The 21,493-nt window shown below is 39.2% G+C and overlaps 1 protein-coding gene across 9 annotated transcripts in view; it reads left to right on the forward strand.

Annotated features, from left to right (window-relative positions):
* Positions 1-21,493, forward strand: part of PDHX (pyruvate dehydrogenase complex component X) — a 113,493-nt gene that overhangs the window by 73,071 nt on the left and 18,929 nt on the right. For all 9 annotated transcript variants that reach the window (XM_043515870.1, XM_043515873.1, XM_038405312.2 and 6 more), the window contains 2 exons: positions 9,762-9,820; positions 14,412-14,570. In XM_043515870.1, the coding sequence (XP_043371805.1) occupies positions 9,762-9,820; positions 14,412-14,570 (218 nt within the window). The remainder of the gene's footprint in view (positions 1-9,761; positions 9,821-14,411; positions 14,571-21,493) is intronic.

Consider the following 21,493-nt stretch of genomic DNA (forward strand, 5'->3'; position numbering starts at 1 on the left):
ACACTGTAGTGAATCCTTCATTCTCCATTTGTGCATCAGGTGAGTGCATTTTCCACGTAACATCCTAGTACAATTGATGGTCATCCAGCATCTTTGGCAGAGCAAGAAAACAGGAGGTTTGGCGGTGGGGTCATCTATGGAGTGTTTGCTCTTTTTACATCAGAGCCTGCCCTGTTACATGTTCTGTGAGAATGGTTGGCAGGTCTTAAGGCGAGTGCGAGGCAGGTGAAAAAGGTTGTCATGAAGTGAGAGCTTTTGGCTAGTGAGTGCTTTCCCATACTCGGGCAATGTAGCCATCTCTCACTGGATAACTCAAGGAAAGATGTTTGTAAGAATTGGAAGCCAAGGCAGCAGAGTGAACTTCAGTACAAGTCTCATAACTGAATTTAGCTGGATAGTGACAAGGTCCGTAGTGACCTTTTTCCCCAGACAGGTATGCAATATTCGGCCGTGGAACAAGCTGCTCTTTTAAACATAGTGGGGGGGATGTGTATAAATACACACACACACACACACACACACACACACACGAATATATAAATAATCACTAAGTATATCAGTAATAAATGCAAATGGTTGAGTATATATAATTTTAAAATAAGTGTGATTTAGGTCTGGAGTAAAATTTTCACAAGTGCCTAAGTGACTTAAGAGCCTAGGTCCCATTGACTTTCAATGAGAGTTAAGCTCCTAAGAGGTTAAGACACTTTTTTTACCAAAAAATAGGACTTTGGGTAAAATTTTCACAAGTACCTATGTCAAATTATTAACTGCAGATAGTTTATTGAATATTGAACTTTTTTCTGTGACTATATTAATCTCAAATATTTAAATTACCCACCAAACAGAACTGGTGGAATAACATTCAACAATTGGTTCATCATCAAATAAATTATTCATAAATAAGTTACTTCATGATTTGACTAATTCTATCATTTATCTATGTTGCAATGTCTTATTGTTTCGCTTATTTCCCCTTGAATTTTTCTAACCAGTTTTTTTTTTTAAAGAAAGTTATAGTTGTTCTAGACACAAACTCCAGGTTTTCAGTAGCTTTCATGTTCCCATATGTAAGTGTCCTGTACAACAATTCCAACACCAAAATGAATAAGCAATTTTCTTTTCTTTAGGGAAAGGGTTCCTAGCAATCCAGTTTGTGTGCACAGTAATCTATGTGCAGCTGGATAGAGATTTTTGTCTAAAATGAAAAACATTTCATTTTAGCTTTCATAATGTGTGGCATCTATTCCAATTCAAAGCTTAATATAGTCCTGTGCTAAAAATATTTCCCACCAATGGAGTCATCCAGATGCCAGTACATGATGATAAAAGGATTTTGATTTACTGAAAGCTTGGCCTTTACTGCACAGCTAAGCAGCTTTGATACTGTCAACAGCAAAAAGGAATAATCAAGGTCTAGGTTAAATTTCTTTGTGAGTGGGTTGTCACATGGATGCCTTTTGGATTTTCCAGAGTTACTTTTACATAAATATAGAGCAAAACAAGAGGTGGGGTTACCTGCTTTAGGAGGAGGACAGGTCACTACATTAATACCTGATCATGTCTGAATTCTAACTGGTGCTTCTGTCTTTGGAAGCTATAAAGGAGGTGACCCCACCATCTTGTTTTGCTCTATATTTTACCTTGCATGTGCCCACAGATTCCTCTTGCTTCTCAGTTAGCCCAAGAAAAACACCTTAAGTCTAAAAATAATTTAATGTAAACTTCTTAAGCTAAAACAACTTAAGCTAGTTTTTTTCTTTTTAAAAAAACCCAAAAACCTCTCCCAATGTGGGTGTGTGTGCATAGACCTCTTGGTGTGACATACTCTAAAACTCATCAAGGGGATTACAGTTTTTTAAAGCATTGCATAATCACTTGCTATTCCTCACACTACAACCTGTGACTGAGTTGTTCTTCCATTTTACAGATATGGAAATTGAGGCACAGAGGTGACAAAGGCACAGAGCTGGGACTAGAACTCAAAAAATTATAGACTCCTAGCCTTGTGCCTTAATGACTAGACCACACTACCTTTCCTCTTTAGTAAAGTACCAGGAGAAATTTAGCTGTTATATTCAGATTTCCCAGATTCTGACGTGATGTGTCTGATCCCGCCGTCACTGACAGACTACTTTTTAACTGCTGGAGTACCTAGAGTATTTTCCTTTTGGTTTTTTCCCCTCAGGTGAAGTCTTACTCACAGGCTATCGTCAAAGGGAGTTTGAGTAGATTTCAAATGACTAAAGGTCATAGGAGGAAATGGCATGGGTTCTACTCACAAAATTATCTTGTCTTTATAAAATAATTCACTTGCATTTAGAGTGGACACCTTTAAAAATTCACTTGTTTACCTCTTGTGTGGATTCCTAAGTATTGCATGCATTGGTGGAGGGAGAAGGAGCCAGAATGTCCTTAAATGAAGATTGAGTTGTGTTCTGAAAATTGAGTTGTGATCCCTTTTTAATTTGGTTTTAGGATGGTGACTTCTAACAAATGACTAGCAAGCTGCTGTCCAGGAGGCAAGAGAATCCAGCATCCCCAGACCAGTGGTTCTCAACTGTGGTCCACCGCTTGTTCAGGGAAAGCCCATGGCGGGCCGGGCCGGTTTGTTTACCTGCCCCGTTCGCAGGTTCGGCCGATCGCGGCTCCCGCTGGCCACGGTTTGCTGTGCCCGGCCAATGGAGGCTGTGGGAAGCGGCGGCCAGTATGTCCCTCGGCCTGTGCCACTTCCTGCAGCTCCCATTGGCAGGGCACAGCGAACCGTGGCCAGTTGGAGCCGCGATCGGCCGAACCTGCGAACGCGGTAGGTAAACAAACCGGCCCGGCCCACCATGGGCTTTCCCTGAACAAGCGGTGGACCACTGTTGAGAACCACTGCCCTAGACAGAGAGCTTTTATTGTTCTGATTTGTTATGAATATACACAACTAAGGAGGTCCTTGTTAAAAGATGAAGTATATTTTCACTATGCCTTTGTACTAAGGGAAACAGACACTGATAGTTCTGGCTAGGCCAGGAATAATGTGGACAAGCTTGTATCTCATATTCACTTCCTCCAATTCAGTTCAGTATTGATCTGCAACATCCCTGCTATTATAATACAATCCTGGCTCTCTTTTGGGAAGATGCTACCAATCATGATAAATACTGTAGATTAGTTATGTGGAAAAAAGGAGACTAGGATATGACCTCAAATTCACTAGTTATAGTTAAGCAAATATCTCTTAATTATAGAGATGCAGCTTAATTTCCTCTGTTTGAGAAATGTTTTCGAACACATGAATCAAGTGCTGTAAACCTAACCCCTTGATTTGAAACATTTATGCTACCTTGGCTATTCAGGAGCCAGCAGTTACTATGACAATAGACTAGTCCAGTAAGCTGTAGCTTTTTTGATAATGCATTTAATACCCTAAAAAAGTCTCAGACATGCCTTCAGGATGATGCCATAATTATTGTGAAGTTACACTACTATGTATCAGCAGCTGTGCCTCTCCTGCCACACACTACTGATTGTATCTAGTTATCACAGCCTCCTCCTAAATACTCTGCAAGTAATGTAGTGAAAACATAGCCATTGACTTTCTCCACACTCTATCTGGAGTAGGGGGAAGGAAAGCAATCCTTGTGTCTAAGCAGTATGCACCATTCCTTATGTTCACACTGGAAAAATCCACTCCTCTCAAGTTCACAGTCTCTCTTTGGGCTAAATCATTACTATTGGGTTTGATTTGGTTTTTAAATATTATAGACCACTGACCCGTGCATCAAGAGCTGCTACTTCTTTGCTGCTGCTGTTACTAGAGTTTCAGCATTTGCCGATGCCTTCACTTTGGTAATCCTGGTAGTAAAAGGCTCTCAGGGTCATTGTAGAATGGCGAGGTTCTGGTTCACAGTTGAATACAGATAATCCTTGTGATTCTTCCAGTTTATGCATTACAGGACATAAAAAGGAACAATGACATTTGAATATACAGGATTATTTTTCTTTATCTTTAGACCAACAGTAGATTTCTACATAAGATTTAAGCCAGTGTATAATGCACAAAATACATGGTCATCTATACTCTGTGTGTGTGTGTGTGTGTGTGTGTGTGTGTTACTCTTTATTAATAGACTCATTTATATTACTGTATTCTATTCCATGTATAGAGTTGTTCTTCCAAAGCTTTAATTTAATATTGTAATTAACACTGAACTAAAATTAACTTGCTCATTGTACCAAAACTGCAGAAATTTAGAATGAGACAAAAGGAGATTTCAAAGGAACACATGGCAGTCAGGCACCTAATTCCCATTGACTATCAATGGAAATGAAGTGCCATTGTACCATTTATACCTTTGAAAATCTCTTTGTAAATCTTGATATGGTCTCCTTTTAGCCATTCTTCCTACAGGTTTAGCTGGAAACTGAATACCTTTTATTCTCATCATAAACTGTTTAGTATTGCTCACGTACACCTTATTAGAAAGCAGTTAGGTTGTACTCCAGAGGTGGCTACGTTTCATTAGCTTTTGGAGCAATTTCTGCATGTATAATATATACTATAGTTTGCAAAGTACCTTGATAACTTTCTGGAAAAAAGGATAAATGTAAACTAAATATTACATTAAATATACCAAACTGCAGATTTTTTAGTAATTAATTCACTGTAAGCCATTCTAGCAAAAGAAAATGTCTTCCCATTTTAGTCCTAAAGACTTCCAAAGTATTGTTACAAAAATGTTTATTTTTAACATGATCTCCATAAATTATTTTGACGGGTTTCAGAGTAGCAGCCGTGTTAGTCTGTATTCGCAAAAAGAAAAGGAGTACTTGTGGCACCTTAGAGACTAACAAATCCGATGAAGTGAGCTGTAGCTCACGAAAGCTTATGCTCTAATACATTTGTTAGTCTATAAGGTGCCACAAGTACTCCTTTTCTTTTTATAAATTATCTTGACGTTTTGACATATCAACATTGCCTATAGTTTGGAGTTCTAGGTGACTGGCATTCTTTCCCCATTTAAACTCAGCTCTGTTTCTGTGTATTTATTCTGCATGCCGTGTTATGAAGTAAATCATCATCCCATTATAATGAGTCAAGTGGAGATGTTGTCTGATTTATGATGTCAAAGGCAAAGAATGAAGTTTGGCTCGTGGTGTTAGTTGGAAGGATAGGATTATATGATAAAGTTCTCTTGATTTAGTGATTTTTTTTCCTACTTCCAGTTCCCATCCGAAAGTAGCACATAACCACTCCTAAATACAGTATGTGTGCTTGAGGGGGAAAAAAATATTCTCACATTCTGCAGTAATTTCATCTCTTCACGGCCAGGAAAGGTCTAAAGAGTGAATATACAGTACATTGTAAAGTGTGTTCTGGAAGAATTTTGCTAATAGATCATTCATCAAAATCAGTTTTCTCATTATTCACTATTCTCCTTACTGTAGTTTCCAACCCCCACATTTAATGTCCAATTGCAATAACTGCTTGTGGATCCAAATGGGTCAGTGTAGCTTGATAACAAGTAATTACGAGATGTGCTGCGAAGGCAGTTTTCAGAGTTGTATTAGTTTGTTAGGTAAGGTCAAATTAGAGTTGGCGTTTGGGTTTAGAGCCTACAGCTGGGAACCAAAGGGACCTAATCCCACTGAATTTCTGAATCCCTTAAATTACATGGAAAACCCCAACCAACAGCATCATTTGTTTCCATGAGAGTTCTGCCATCTTGGATAAAATCTTGCAAGAATGATTGTTTTCATGGTATTTTGGCAGCACACTGACTGGAAACAGAACTCTGGCTCATTCTATATTGGAACAGACCTAGAATCAACACAGTAGGGGCAGAATTGGATCTGGGGAGTTGAATCAGAAGTCCCTTCAGTGGTGGTCACCAATTCAAAACCCTTGGGGCAAAACAAGAACCTTTATTTAGAACCTATTTAAAAAAAGAAGCAATTTTGCTAGATTTTCCAAAAAAAAATGTTCATTCAGCTGCATGCACAGTTCCCAGGATTGTTTAAGGTAAACGTGGGTGTAAATGACAGGTTGGAACTTTAACATACATTCCTATCCCTCAGCCCAATTGCATATTTGTAAAACACAGGACCTGATTCAGCAAGCACTGACTCATATGAGTTACTTAAATTGCTTGACGAGGCTTGTTTTAAAATCAATGCAAATACTCAAATGAGTAAATATATGCACATAAATGGTTACGGGATTGGATCCTGATTATTTAACCACATGAAATTTTGGCCTTTCCATGAAAGGGTTTTTTAAAAATTAGAAATAGCTTGAAAAAAATATGTATTAAAAAAAAACACTACCAACCCAGGCAATTGCTAAGGTTTTCCTCAGAACTTCAGTATTTAATGAACTAATTAAAAGATGATCTCGCACGTTAACTAATAGTTAACATGTGATCTTCCAGAAAACTCCATCCTAGCCACTATGGATATAGAAGCTCTCTTCACGAACTTTCCACACAAAGATGGACTACAAGCCATCAGGAATAGTGTCCCTGATACCATCACGGCAAACCTGGTGGCTGAACTTTGAGACTTTGTCCTCACCCACAACTATTTCACATTTGGAGACAATTTACACCTTCAAGCCAGCAGGACTGCTATGGGTACCCGCATGGCCCCACGGTATGCCCACATTTTTATGGCTGACTTGGAACAAGCCTTCTCAGCTCTCGTCCCCTTACGCCCCTACTCTACTTGCGTTACATTGATGACATCTTCATCATCTGGACCCATGGGAAGAAGGCCCTTGAGGAATTCCACCAAGATTTCAACAATTTCCACCCCACCATCAGCTTCAGCCTGGACCAGTCCACACAAGAGGTCCACTTCCTAGACACTACAGTGCTAATAAGCAATGGTCACATAAACACCACCATATACCGGAAACCTACAGACCGCTATACTTGCCTACATGCTTCCAGCTTTCATCCATCCCACATCACATGATCCATTGTCTACAGCCAAGCTCTAAGATACAACCGGATTTTCTCAGATCCCTCAGACAGACAAACACCTACAGGATCTCTATCAAGCATTCTTAAAACTACAATACCCACTCGGTGAAGTGAAGAAACAGATTGACGGAGCCAGAAAGGGTACTCAGAAGTCACCGACTACAAGACAGGCCCAACAAAGACAGTAACAGAACGCCACTAGCTGTCACCTACAGCCCCCAACTGAAACCTCTCCAGCGCATCATCAAGGATCTACAACCTATCCTAAAAGACGATCCCTCACTTTCTGGTCACTCAGTAACAGCCCTAAAAGTCTACCTTGCTTGTCACTCCTTTCCCCACCCTGCTGCTGGTGATGGCTTATCTTAAGTGATCATTCTCCTTACAGTGTGTATGATAAACCCATTGTTTCATGTTCTCTGTGTGTGTGTATATAAATCTCTCCTCTGTTTTTTCCACCAAATGCATCCGATGAAGTAAGCTGTAGCTCACGAAAGCTTATGCTCTAATAAATTTGTTAGTCTCTAAGGTGCCACAAGTACTCCTTTTCTTTTTGCGAATACAGACTAACACGGCTGCTACTCTGAAGCCCTAAAAGTGGCACTTCTTCAACAAAAAAAAACTTCCAAAACAGACTCTAATGTGAAACTGCAGAACTGGAATTAATTTGCAAACTGGACACCATCAGATTAGACCTGAATAAAGACTGGGAGTGGTTGGGTCATTACAAAACCTAAACCTAATTTCCCCAATACTAATTTCCCCCTACTGTTACTCACACTTTCTTGTCAACTGTCTGAAATGGACCACTCCCATTACTACTTCAAAAGTTATTTTTCCTCCCTCGGTATCCTGCTTTTAAGTGAATTATCTCATTAGACTGACCTCACATTTGGTAAGGCAACTCCCATCCTTTCATGTATTTATCCCTGCTCCTATATTTTCCACTCCATGCATCTGATTAAGTGGGTTCTAACCGACGAAAGCTTATGCCCAAATAAATTCGTTAGTCTCTAAGGTGCCACAAGGACTCCTTGTTGTTTTTGCTGATACAGACTAACATGGCTACCACTCTGATAATAGTGCATTGGTTCTTAATTAATGTATAGCTCTTAGAATCATAGAATATCAGGGTTGGAAGGGACCTTAAGAAGTCATCCAGTCCAACCCCCTGCTCAAAGCAGGATGAATTCCCAATTTTTGCCCCAGATCCCTAAATGGCCCCCTCGAGGATTGAACTCACAATCCTGGGTTTAGCAGGCCAATGCTCAAACCTCTGAGCTATCCCTCCCCCCTCTTAAACAAAACAAAACAAAACCACCTCTTATGTGCATCTGACAAAAAGTGATTGCTCAATCTAATCCATGTCAAGACTAAGCATACATAATGGCTGTGATATGGAGGTTTGGAGGTTTCAGTCTAATTCATAGAGGATGGATGTTCAAAAACACAAATACAAGAGTTTCTACAAATACAAATCACCAGAGTTTGCTAATCATGTTGGTAGTCCTAGCCTGGAGGCCTGGGTTTGTGAAGCAATTAATACTGAATTCCCTTTTGGCTCTAGCATCTGTTAACACTAGGTTCCCTTTGAGACACATAGGCGAGTGCAGGGCGGGTGTGAAGGGAGAGTTTTTCTTGATGTCCAGGAGGTTCCTGTTGTGGGAAAAAGACAGAGGATTTTGGTTTCTCCACTCCCCAGTCCAGCACTTTTGCAAAGGCACTAGATCAACCATTAATATGTTCTCCTCTTCCCCCCTCCCCCCCAAAAAAAGACAGTTAAGCCACCAGATTGCTCATCAGCATTGGTTAAAAACTGAACACTTTTTTTCCCCATCCTAAAATACACAGTAGGTCATTTTTTGAAAATAAGGTATGTCTTTGCCTTTGGAAACAAGATATTTCTGTGGTGTGATATTTTCCCTGTCAATTAAGAGAATTTTGGAGAACAGTTAAGTTGTTCCCAGAATAAACATTTCTTGTCAACTAATATAACTAAAATAATAGAAACTAATTGTTCTAAAGTTCATGAATCACAGTTCTCCTAATTGCTTGCCTCTCCATCCACATCTGCTGGTTTAATTTTATCCTTTGTGCTTTAAATACTAGTGGAGGGAGCATTCAGTCATGGGGTTGTTTTTTGGGGTTTTTTTTTTCTATCTCTAATTTTTATTAGGGCATCTTGACTGCTCTTTCCTTTTTCTTTGCTTCTATGAGAGTATTCCCAGTAGTGTATTAGGCAGTGCTTTGTCCATTAGCATATCCCTCATTGTCTGACACTTCAGTATGGAAACAAAAAAACTGGATTCAGAGTAGCAGCCATGTTAGTGTGTAGCCACAAAAAGAATTTCCACTGAATACATCCGATGAAGTGAGCTGTAGCTCACGGAAGCTTATGCTCAAATAAATTTGTTAGTCTCTAAGGTGCCACAATACTCCTTTTTTCTTTTTGCATACCGGAATATCTTCTAGAGGAGAACACAGGTTTTCTCCTTTGTCTGTTGTGGAACTAATAGCACACTATTTCTAAACTGCTCTTACCTTGTTGTAATAGGAGCCTTGTGCTTTGTGTCTAGAGTTTATGCATTTTATATAGAGTTTACATGCTGTGATTATGTTGTTATAACCCAATTATTTAATAATTTGTGACGGTATGACTTTCTAAGAGTCCTAAAGACTAATTGACTGAAACACTGGAATATTCAGTCATGAAACTGTCTGGTTTGTAATTTCTGGAGCTACACTAGTAACCACTACTCATAATATTTGTATTTATTTTTCCTCTTGCAGATGACATTAAAGTATCAGTAAATGACTTTATTATCAAGGCAACAGCAGTTACCCTCAAAGTAAGTAAATAATTTACCTTCAATAATATAGTTGTAGAATAAACATTTTTTGAGGGGGACAAAAGAAGTATTGACAAAGCTTGGGAATACTACAGTACAACTGTGTTTCTATGCATTACCTCTTTTTAGATGAAAGTATTGTGAGCATAGTAATAGTGCTCCAAGATCTGCACTGTGTATTGGTTTTTGACATGGAACTTAAGGTGTTGGCATTGATTTTAATAAAGCCCTAAATGATCTCTGATGAAGCTAAGATTTTTTCATGAATATTTTTAGTCTTCTTTTGTATGGCTGGTATAGAGCAGCAACTACAATTTCACCTGCAGTTGATTGAGTCAAATGGCTGCATCCGCAGTAGCAGAATTTACTGCAGTAATGTGGTGGAAGATGGCAGCCTTCACGGGGCCCATTCTAAGTTAGAATTCACAGTGAATGCTATCAACTTGGCGACCGAACATTGCTCAGCTATCTCCCGGTCATCGGAGCAGTAACTCAACAATATTTTTAGTAAAAGTCAGGGACAGGTCATGGGCAAAAAAGAAAAAATCACAGAAGCCTTTGACCTGTCTGTGACTTTTACTGAAAATATCTGTGACAAAATGGGCAGCGAGGGCCCCGGTTCAGAGCTCCAGGGGCCCCTACTGCCCACTGGGGCTTGGAGCTCCGAGGTTTCCTGCCCCGCCACGGCTTGGGAGCTCCAGCGTCCCCATGCAGCGGCTCAGGAACAGTGGCGGCACCCTGCAGTTTCCTGTCGCTTCTGGCTGAAGTCACAGAGGTCTCTGGAAGTCACCAATTCCATGACTTCTGCAACCTCTGGGACAAAATTGTAGCCTTCCCTATGATCTATATGCCTGAGAGATTGCCTCTCTCCTTATGCCATATTGCTGAAGGTATAGAGACTCTTATGAAATTCAAAGGAGTAGTAGAGCATTCTTTGTGAGAACACTTTGACTTTAAAACTTGCTCTTTGGTCCAAAATTGCCTACATCTGATTACTTTAAGGATACATTGAAAAGCCCATCTTGTTGCTTAAGCATTTGAAAAGAGGAGAATTGGGAGGGTGTTTGTTTTTAATGGGGAGGAGTAATGTGTGGATTGTTTCTGTATTTTATGTGCAGGTTGCTGCAAATAACTGATAGAGGATGGACTTGCTGTAGTTTAGTCATAATGGAGGGGTGTATGTGTGTACACACACGTGCGCGCGCGCACACACACCAGGGATGTGCGTGTGTGTGTGTGTGTGTGTATATATATGTGTGTGTGTGTGTGTGTGTGTGTATATATATATATATATATATATATATATATAATGTGTGTATGTGTGTATATATATACACACGCACACACCAGGGATCGGCAACCTTTGGCACGCAGCCCACCAGGGTAAGCCTCCGGCGGGCCGAGCCGGTTTGTTTACCTGCCCAGTCCACAGGTTTGGCCGATCGTAGCTCCCACTGGCTGCAGTTTGCCGCTCCAGGCCAATTGGCGCTGCAGGAAGCGGCACGGGCCGAAGGATGTGCTGGCTGCGGCCAGTGGGAGCTGCGATCAGCCAAACCTGTGGATGCGACAGGTAAACAAATCAGCCCGGCCCACCAGGGGGCTTACCCTGGCAGGCTGCGTGCTAAAGATTGCTAATCCCTGATATATACTATTATTTATTTATTTTTGTAGTTTAGTTTATGTTGAGCACCGAAAGTAGATGAGCAACTGCTCTTCCTATTGTATAGAAATCAAGTGAATGTTTTAGCTTAAGTGGTGGGGGCCTGGATTTTGGAATTGGAAGAAGTTCTGAGTGGCCATAGTGTATATTACACTGATAACTTTGAAGTTCTAGGGGGCCACAGATTTGTTGCCAAAATTAGGGATACTGTCTGTTTGCTAAATAGCACGTAGCACAGTTTCTGTCTATAGCAATATACTAAAATGGAGTGTTCAAAATGAAAAATGTTCAATTTTTATGTATTCATTTCTTCTATCAATAAAAGAATAAGTTCAATAATAGTATTAATGTTCTAAATACTCCTTTTATATGATATATATTGCAAAAACTTATAAGTACAAGTTAATACTTCTAACAGGTGCAGGCTGCTAACCTGGGGGTGTCTGCACTGCAGTTTGGAGGTGTGACTTTCAGGGCAGGTAGACAGACTTATGCTAGCTCAACACAAGAAAGTGTGCTAAAAATAGCATTGTGGATGTTGCATTTTATGGCAGTGGCGGCTGTCGGGGCTAGGCATCCATACTGCTATTTTTGATGTGCTAGTTCAAGGTGAACTAGTGCAAATTTGTCTGCCCATGCTGAGAATCACATATCCCTTCTGCAATATAGATATACTCTTAAAGCCACTGTAGCAGGTGCCTTTCACAGTTTTGATTTTTTTTCAATATGTTTTGTGTGTAAGGATTATGCATATTGTTCATTTGTTATTTAAAAGGGGATTTCTGCATTTATTATTACAGAATGATCTACACCAATCAATTTAGGAAATATGATTTTCTGTTCTTAATATCTGAATTTTAGTTGATTAGATTTTGCGTTTTTTGTTTGTTGTTGACTGTCATTGCTAATCCAGTGTTTGGCTCTTCTACTGAAAGATTAGATTGCTGCTGGGCATTAGAAAATCAGCAGTAACATGTCATCTCCAGGCTCTTAAAGAAAATTCAAAGAACTCTAATAACTGGATGATGATGATGAACAGCTTGTTTAGTACATTGTGTATGTGCGCAGTTCTAAATGAGTTGCCACATAGGCTATTACTATTCCAGTTTTGATGCAGTTGATAACTAGCAGACATTTGTGAATTAAAATATGTAAATTGGGGAGGGAAAATTGAATAGAGTATTTTAATGATGTGCTAATTTTATGTGTACATTACATAAAAGCTATTTATTGTTTTGGAAGATATTTAGTAATCATAAAACTACTCCCACTCCATTATACTGTTGTGCGGTAAAAAAAACAACTCTCACTCAAATTTGATATATTAACTTAAAATGTTCAGAAATAATCAAATATATACATAGCATGTCAGAAATAAGCTCAGGTTAGTAGTAGCTAGTCCAAAAAAACCCCAAACATTTTTGTTAAATGGGAGATAGTTAATCAAAAAATAGAATTTTTGACAAAATTGCATGAAAAACTTGAAATTCAGAATATTTTGATTACCTCTACTTGGTTTAATAGATTTTTACATTTTCCTGGCTGCAAAAAAAGAAATCACAATATCTTAATTCTTCTTATCTTCATACACACAAGAAGGTGATCTGAGAATGTTTCTTGCATATTCTCCTCTTATGCAAATAGCCCAGGAGTACCATCTGTGGGATGACAAGGTAGAGATCTGAATGTTGGATGTTCAAAACAGTTTTAAAAAAAAATCTTGCTTCAAAGTGCCAAGTTTCAGCTTTTCAACTCCAGGTTATTTTATTATTTGGACTTTACAATTGCTATATTGGCAGCCCTAGAGTCTGAAGCTTTGTATAAACCCCCAGGTGTCCCTCTTGCTACCACCTGCCAGTGTGTCTTACCCCATGATGATGTTAGACTACCAGGGAGTGAGGAAAGTGATTGGATAGGCATTTCTACTAAGACATCTCCCCACTAGGAATTGGACTTTCTAATAACTCATTTCACACTGGACACAGAACAAACCTACAGATCATATATGTATGGTCACTGTGGACCAGGATTACTTTAAACTGGTGACTTAGACATGAAGAATTGTTACCAATTGCCTTAGTTCTCCATCTCTCTCTCTCGCGCTCTCTCTCTCTCTTTCTTTTTTATTTATAATAAATAAATATTATTGCTGTGTCTGGTAAACTCAAGAGGACTCATAATTCGTTATCGTTAATAAGTTAAGTCTGATTTGGATCTGTCTCTAGAAATATGCATGAGGCTTTTTTGGATAAGCGAACCTAACACCAATAATAGACTTCAGCTTATTGCAATGTATTCAGTTAAAACTCAACCGACTTTTTTGATTAGAGTGGTACCAAAATGAGCAGGGCAAAAGCAATTAACATGACTATCCTGGTGTATGTTTAGTAGGATCTCTGCATCCCTTTTCCATTTTATTCTGTTCACTACCCTCTCATCTAAAATGTAAAAGCAATATGTTGGTGCTCAGTACTTTATGGTTGGCAAAAACCCCTCTGCTTTGTACTCCTTGAATTTCAGGCATCCAAAAGGTGATACTTGTGAACACCAAAGGAATTTGGAGGGTGTTATTAGCATATCATTAGTTTCCCAGTGACCCTGAATGTTCATAAATATTTCTTGTTGCCCCCTGCTGCCAATTTCCATCTCTGCAGCATACATTCACACTTCTGACAGTGTAGATGTAAATAGATGCTAGCTAATAAAGTAGGTCTATTTTTAGAGTTACATGGCAAGTCTTTTATTATCCCTGTCTTGCTCGTGGCAGTTCGGATGATAGATGTGACCTGTTCTCTCAAACAGCATTCTGTGTTTCATTAATTACTTTGGTGAATGCCTGTATATCACTGTGCATTTTAAAGGGGTTTCCTTTTAATAATTGGCTGAACCATTCCTTTAACAGCTGGGTCTCTTTGTGTTTCTCTTTTCTAGCAAATGCCAGATGTGAATGTGACCTGGGATGGAGAGGGCCCCAGGCAGCTGCAATCCATCGACATCTCTATTGCTGTGGCAACAGACCGAGGTCTCATTACACCAATCATAAAAGATGCTGCTGCCAAGGGAGTACAGGAAATTTCTGCATCTGCAAAGGTAGGTCTCAGATGTACAGTAGGCTTAGGAATATCATGGCTGTTTAGCTTCTTGCAGCCAAGTGTATGGCATGACCCAGATGAACATGAATGATGATCTTAAAACAGTTTTTTAAAATGATCTTTAAAGCTGCTTTAGTGGTGTTGGGATTTTAAAATTATTATGAATATAGTAAGTCTCTGCCGTTCATTCGCTTAGCATTCTTTTTTAAATGCAAAGATAACTTAGCCATCAAATTCTGCAGTGAAATCCCAGCTAAACATGGCTCACTATAGCCTGTGAAATTGTGTGTCTTAATCGGAGTGATAGATTAAAAAACAACAACAACAAATACGTAATTTCAGATTTTTTTAATATTTGCAGTATTTTCTCCAGGTGCTAGGTGGAGGTGGTTTGTTTTATTGTAATTATTATATCCCTTGTTTGTGGCTGTGACCATTTGAGCATTCAACACCAGTCATGAATGTAGTGTGCCTCGAAGGTGGCTTTAAACTAGCTCTGTACTTCCTAGAGCTGCATTGCCTTAATCCAGGTGCAAGTTAGAGCTACTTTCCTTTGTGGCAACTGATGCTAGGGGACTGTTGTGGCAGTTAGGAATTGCTTGGACTCAGGGATCCCCAACTACACCCTCTTGCTGCAGAAAGGGGGTAGTGGCTTAAGAGCCCTCCAGAGAGCAAATCCTACCCAAGCAGATAAGCAGTTATGGGTTTGTAAAACTGCCCACGTGCAGGAGTGAATCTGCCGCCACATATGTAAATTCATTCTGTTTCAGAGCTACAAGAATTACAATAGCTTTGTTATAACTGCATGGAATTTTTTTCTGCATAATAGCACTGGAAGAAGTAAGAATTAATGCTTCTTAGTATATGGTTTTTAAATAATATCATCCTAAAAGATGTACATGCAGTGGACTTCAGAATGTTCATTTGATAAGTGTTGTCAAGGGACCCCCCCAATACAATAATTGCTAAGGACATGGTTTAGTCATGGGTATTTTTAGTAAAAGTCATGGACAGTCACGAGCAGTAAACAAAAAGTCACAGCCAGTGACCTGTCCATGACTTTTACTAAAAATACCCTTAACTAAATCATAGGTGCTGGGGAAAGTGGGGTGTTCCAGGGTGCTGGTGCTCTTGGGGGAGGGGGTGCTCCGGCAGTCACTGCTCCTCTGTGGGTGCGGGGAGGGGTGCTCTGGTGGCTGCCACTGCTCCTGGGAGGGGGATGACCCAGGGCCCCGCCGCCGCTGCTCCTGGGAGTGGAGGCAGCTACGGATGCCACAACTGCTCTGGGGCTGCGCCTGGGACCAGATGCCTGGGGTCACTGGAGCAGCGGCCGGTGTGGCTGGTCCCAGGGCCGCCTCCACCCAGAATCTGTGACCTCCATGAAAGACTTGCAGCCTTAATCATTGCTAAATGAAAATGTTTTGTTGGATAGGATATTGAAGTCACTTCACTGATCCACCAGTTACCCAAGGAGCCAGGGTAGCAATTTTAAAGCTTTAAATTCACCCATTTACCTCCACTTCAGTGTTTGGGGTTTTTATATTGTGTTTTAACTGCTTTCACCAAGAGGTGGCCAACTTTCAGATCTCCCTTTCTGTGGTAACAGTACATAAAAGTGCATTGAACCAGTTTGTGAAGTAACAAGGTGAAAACTCCCAGTTACCAATAGAGTGTGGGAAATGCAACTTCTATTCCTATCACAGACACCTTGCAATGGGATGTATTATTACAAACCACAAACCAGTATTGCAACACCTCTGAGGTGAGGATAGAACACTAGCATAATACTTAGAAATGCGATGCTCTTAATTTAAACATTTTTCATCTCAACTAGTAATTCCTATTAAATGTGGTATGCATTACCAGCTATCGAGTGTCAGCACTTCAATCTACCATCAACAAGGGCTGCAGGATCAGGCCAACTGTGAATATCCACATAGAAAAGTATAGGAATAATTTTGGTTTGCTAATTTCTTACACTTCTGCTCTCTGTTGTTGAAAAATATTCTTTTATTTTTTTCTATAGTGAGAGGTTGTGAAACCTGCGGCAGCTTCTTTAATAGTTTCCCTTTATAGTATAGTATTCCTTTTACAGTATAAGTACAAGAACATATTTTAATTGAATTTACTGAAATTTGTTTTGTTTCTGAACAAATTACACACAGCTTTTCCTTTTCATCCTTTGAATTTTTCAAAGCAAACCTCCAAAAAACTAAATGAGTGGAAATTCTTTGGGCCACATTCTGATGCCCTGACACTGAATTGTACCTCACTCTTTGAGCAGTCCCTTCAATGTCAGTAAGAATATTAGAGTCTGGTCCTTTTCTCTCTTTCTCCAAGTTGGTATTGAAACATTTTTAGCCTATTGTAAGACATTGTTCAGTTCACACTGGTCATTATAATATAAGTTTTTGAAATGTAATGTAGCCCTCTGTAACTTGCCCTTTTTCATAACAAAAAATAACATTTTCTCCAAGGGAAAAAATAAGAGCCTGAAAAAGGAAAGGAAAATGGATTTAGAACAAAGGTTATTTATTCAGATGTTTAATGTTGCATTTTGAACTGTGGCTACCTGTAAACTCATTGTTTATGAACTCATTAAAACTCCAAACTATTATAATAAGTAAAAACATTTATAGAGCTGTTTGGCTTTTGAATCCTTTCCTTCATATCTGTGAAGTCCCTAAGATGGGTGTAACCCATTAAAAGATGTTTTGTAGTTAGGATTTGTTAATATAACACACTGCATTCTAATCACAACCATTCACAAAAGACTTTCCTGCTTCTCATTCATGTGTAGTACAACATGCAATACCTTACTGAGAGTTCTTGTAAGCTTTTGTTATAAATAGTGTTTTCTCATTTGATATCATTATGGTAGTTTATTTCTAAGATTTGTAAGCAATTTAATGGCTTAACTGTTATCACTTCTCAGAGAGAGATTCTGTCTCAGAAGTAGTTTCCAAAAAAACAGAAATACTTAATAATCCAAGAGGACTGACTGGTGCAAAGGACTAATGACAAAATATGTTTTTATCCTTTAAGTCACTGTTTGAAAACTAGCTGAAGTCACTCGTGACTAAACAAGACTGTTTGTTAGCATGTGTGAAATGAGTTGATGATTCTCAGAGACATGGTGGGTGAAGTAATATCTTTTATTGGACCAACTTCTTTTGATGAAAGAGACAAATTTTTGAGCTACTCAGAGCTCTTCTTCAGGTCTAGGAAGAGAAGAAGAGTTCTGTGTAGCTTGAAAGCTTCTCTCTTTTACCCACAGAATTTGGACCAATAAAAAGTTACCTCACCCACCTTGTCTGTCTGATATCCTAGGACCAACGTGGCTAAAACAACACTGCAAACAACAATTAATGAGTTGGATTCATTTTCTAGTGGGCAGGTGACTACATCACCAAAAAGAAAATCACCATATCTGGCACTAATTGGACAGATTTATAAGAATTTTTAGAATTTAGAGACTGAAAAGACCAGTTTGACCAATTAAACATGTTAGACCAACCAGTCCATCTCTATATGGCTAATGCAGTATTATTTGCTGCAGTTTGTATTAGTGTTTTGTCCAATTTAATTCCAAGCGATGGGGCTTGCATGACTTCCTTAGAGACTATTTCACAGGCAAATGGATCTTGCTATCAGGAAGTTTTTCCTGATATATAGACTATATATTTTCCTTTTCTAAAGTTTCTGATACCATTGCCCCTCATTCTGATATCCCTGTATACTATAATAAATAATTCTTTCCCATCTTTAGTGTTTGCACATACCAAATTTTTATAGACTGTTAAGTTTCTATTCTTCGTCCTCTCCAGTTATCACTAGCCAACTGTAGACATGTTTATCTCTTTTAATCTTCCCTCATAAATGAATCCTTCCAGCCCTCTCAACATTTTGTTACTTTTCCTCTAACTTCCCTCTAATTTGTCTTATCTTTATGATGATGGGGTTCCCAGAACTGAACTTGGTATTCCTGGAGCAGTCACACCAACATCTAGGACTATTATCTCCCCAGCTCCATGATTTGATGCCTTCATCTATGTAGCTTGGAATTATATTTGGCCTTTTTGCAGCCGTTTCTCATTGAAATTTCATTTTAGATCTGTTGATCACTCTGACCCTGAAGTTTTTCAGTAGTGCTGCTGCCACGATTTCTTCCTCCCATTGAGCATCTGCATTTGAAAATGTTTTTCTCCATCTGAATTAGTTTGCTTTATCCTAATTCAAATATTGTGTAGTTTTCTACTTACATTTCTGATATTTCTAGTTCCTTTTGCATTATTTCTCTGTCCTTACTGTAGTTTCCATTACTTCCAGTTTAGTAGCCTGTATGAATTTCATTAAGTAAGACCAGTCCTTAAAACTGATCCAGAAATGCCCCATTAGAAACCTCCCCCAACTCTATACGTTGCTGGTTATAATTGCCCATTGCTCGTGGCCAGTATTCAGTCCACTCAGCAAAGATTTTGTCCGAGCAATTTTTAAACTCCGTGCAAAATTCTGTACAAAAATCCACGTAGATTACATCCATATGCTTCCCCTCATCCACAATTTATCCCCCCAAAATTGCCAGACAAGCGTGATTAGTTTTCTTCTTTATGGAAGAGATTCTCAAAGGCACAAAGGGCAGTTAGTTACCATGGAAGATAGGTGCCTAATTTCCATTTGTGCCATTGAAAATCTCCCCCGTATCTCCTTATATTCTCCTTCTTGACCTTCCACTAGAAAGACTGAAGATGGAATGGTCATAGAGTTTGCATTACCCTCTTACCTTTGTGGCTGGCTAGTTCAACAAGGTCAGAGTTATGGTACAATGGCAGCAGAGCATGAGGAAATTTGAACAGGCTCTGCACCTGTTCTGTGCATAGTGAACTTCATGTTTCCAAGGATGTTGATACAGTATTGTTCACATACACAAAATTAACTCAAACAGCTTCATATCACTGTCACTTATTCCTGGCTTCATTCTCTGTGGACTTCATAGAAACCTGGCATCCTGAGGAGCGATTTGAAGGTGTTATGGATCACTTAAGGAAAGGGAGGGGAAGTGACTTTCCCAAGGCCCCTCAGCAGACAGGAAGAGAACCCAGGCCTCTGTTCTAAACTTTAGATCATCCGGCCTTAGCTAGGATTTTATGTTTTTTAACAAGAAAAGCCTTCAGTTTATTTCCCATGACTTTTGCAGTTAAAGTAAATTTTTGGACCTTTTTCTTACAAATAAATCCCACATATACTGTTATCAGAACACTTTTATATAAAGAGAGCAATGTAGTTTGAATTTTTTTCATCAATTTATCTAAACCTAAATATTCCTTCATATCTGATGAAACCGTGGGAAATCCATCATTCGTTTTGTTGCCTCTAGCAAGGAAAAAAGTGTACAGACTGCATTCCCTCCACTCATATTCTTGAGATCTTAGTGTAGATCTGAGCCCATCTCTCTCTCTGATTTTTCAGAAAAAAGCAACTGTTTCCAAAATTACAATCAGAGGGAGATGGGCTCAAACCTGCGCTAGAATTTTGAGAATATAGATAAAGGCAATGCAGTCTGTGTACTTTTTTCCTTTGAATAGGTGACAAAGTAAATTAATATATATTTTAATTTTTTAAATTAGTTGTATTTTTATAAAGAATAAAAGCAATAGTTAGGGGAGGGCGATAGAGGTAGCGAGGGAAGGAAGTTCTTAGAGAGGAGTTGTTGGGAGCATGCATTGAATAGGATCAGTCAGATACTTCCAGGACAGCATCCCTCATCTCTGAAAGCTTTTTCCTGGGTATTTGTTACCGTATTCAATTCTTTCCATGGTGACCATGCTTACAGTGTGTATGCTCCAGTCTTCAGTCATTGGTCGCTGTTTGGATTTTCACTTTTTTTAGTGCTAGTCTTTTAATAATTATTAGTACTCTGCTAAGCCAAAGTTTTTCAGATTTATTAAGCTTCTAACAAACATCCGTTAGGTTTAAAATTACATGATTAGTTTGCAACACAGTTTTGATAGAAAATAATTAATTCTGCAATTAAGTTCTGCCCAAAACATATGGACATAGGAGCATTCCCATAACATATGGGTTAAGTTAGCACCTGCTGAACCACAGAGCCAACATTCTTCTGACTTAATCCCTCTATGACTCAGCTCTCCATCTATAAAAAGCGGGTAACATGCCCCTCCCCATCTCCTCGGGGTGTTGTGAGAATGGATTAATGTTTGCGAAGCGCTGAGAGACTATTGTGATGAACGCCATAGACAAGCCCATTTGAAAACTAATAATTCTGCCTTTAGAGCAGAGTATGGATAGTGTGCAGCAAATAAGGCCATGGGCAACACGCTGAATAATGAGGAGAAAACAAAATATTGAGCAGAATAGTGGCTCATTAAGTGAGCACTGTCCATCCAGTATACTGAATGAAATAGGGCTCCTATGGGTCAAACATAGTATGTGATCATGTAATTAAAGACTGTATAGTAATGTGTATGCAGAGGGGGGCTAAATTAAGGCATTTCCTAACTTTTGAGTGCTTGACATTGCAATGTTAATAATATTCTTTTAGAGTATTTTTTGTGTGTACTTCCCTCGGTTTTTAAGAGAGCAAACTAGAAAAAAACCAACAAATTTAATTATCTGGCATCATATTGACACACACATGGTTCATCCGCAGGTTTCGCGCTCTCACAGACCACTGCTACTGAACTCACAGAGTAACTGATGGAAGTAGTAGGTTATCATCCTGTGTGTGGATCAGCCCTACAGGAAGATGGGACACTTTGCCAGTGGGTTTCCCAGATATTTGCTTATAGCAGAAGAATAGTGAGACTCAGGAATCGTGGGTTCCATTGCAGGCTCTGGAGGAGGGTGTGCTCTAGTGGGTACAGACTCTTCTGCCTGTTTTGCCTACACTTGATCCCTTCT

Source organism: Dermochelys coriacea, chromosome 6 (assembly GCF_009764565.3).
Source record: "Dermochelys coriacea isolate rDerCor1 chromosome 6, rDerCor1.pri.v4, whole genome shotgun sequence".
In the NCBI taxonomy this organism is placed as follows: Eukaryota; Metazoa; Chordata; order Testudines; family Dermochelyidae; genus Dermochelys; species Dermochelys coriacea.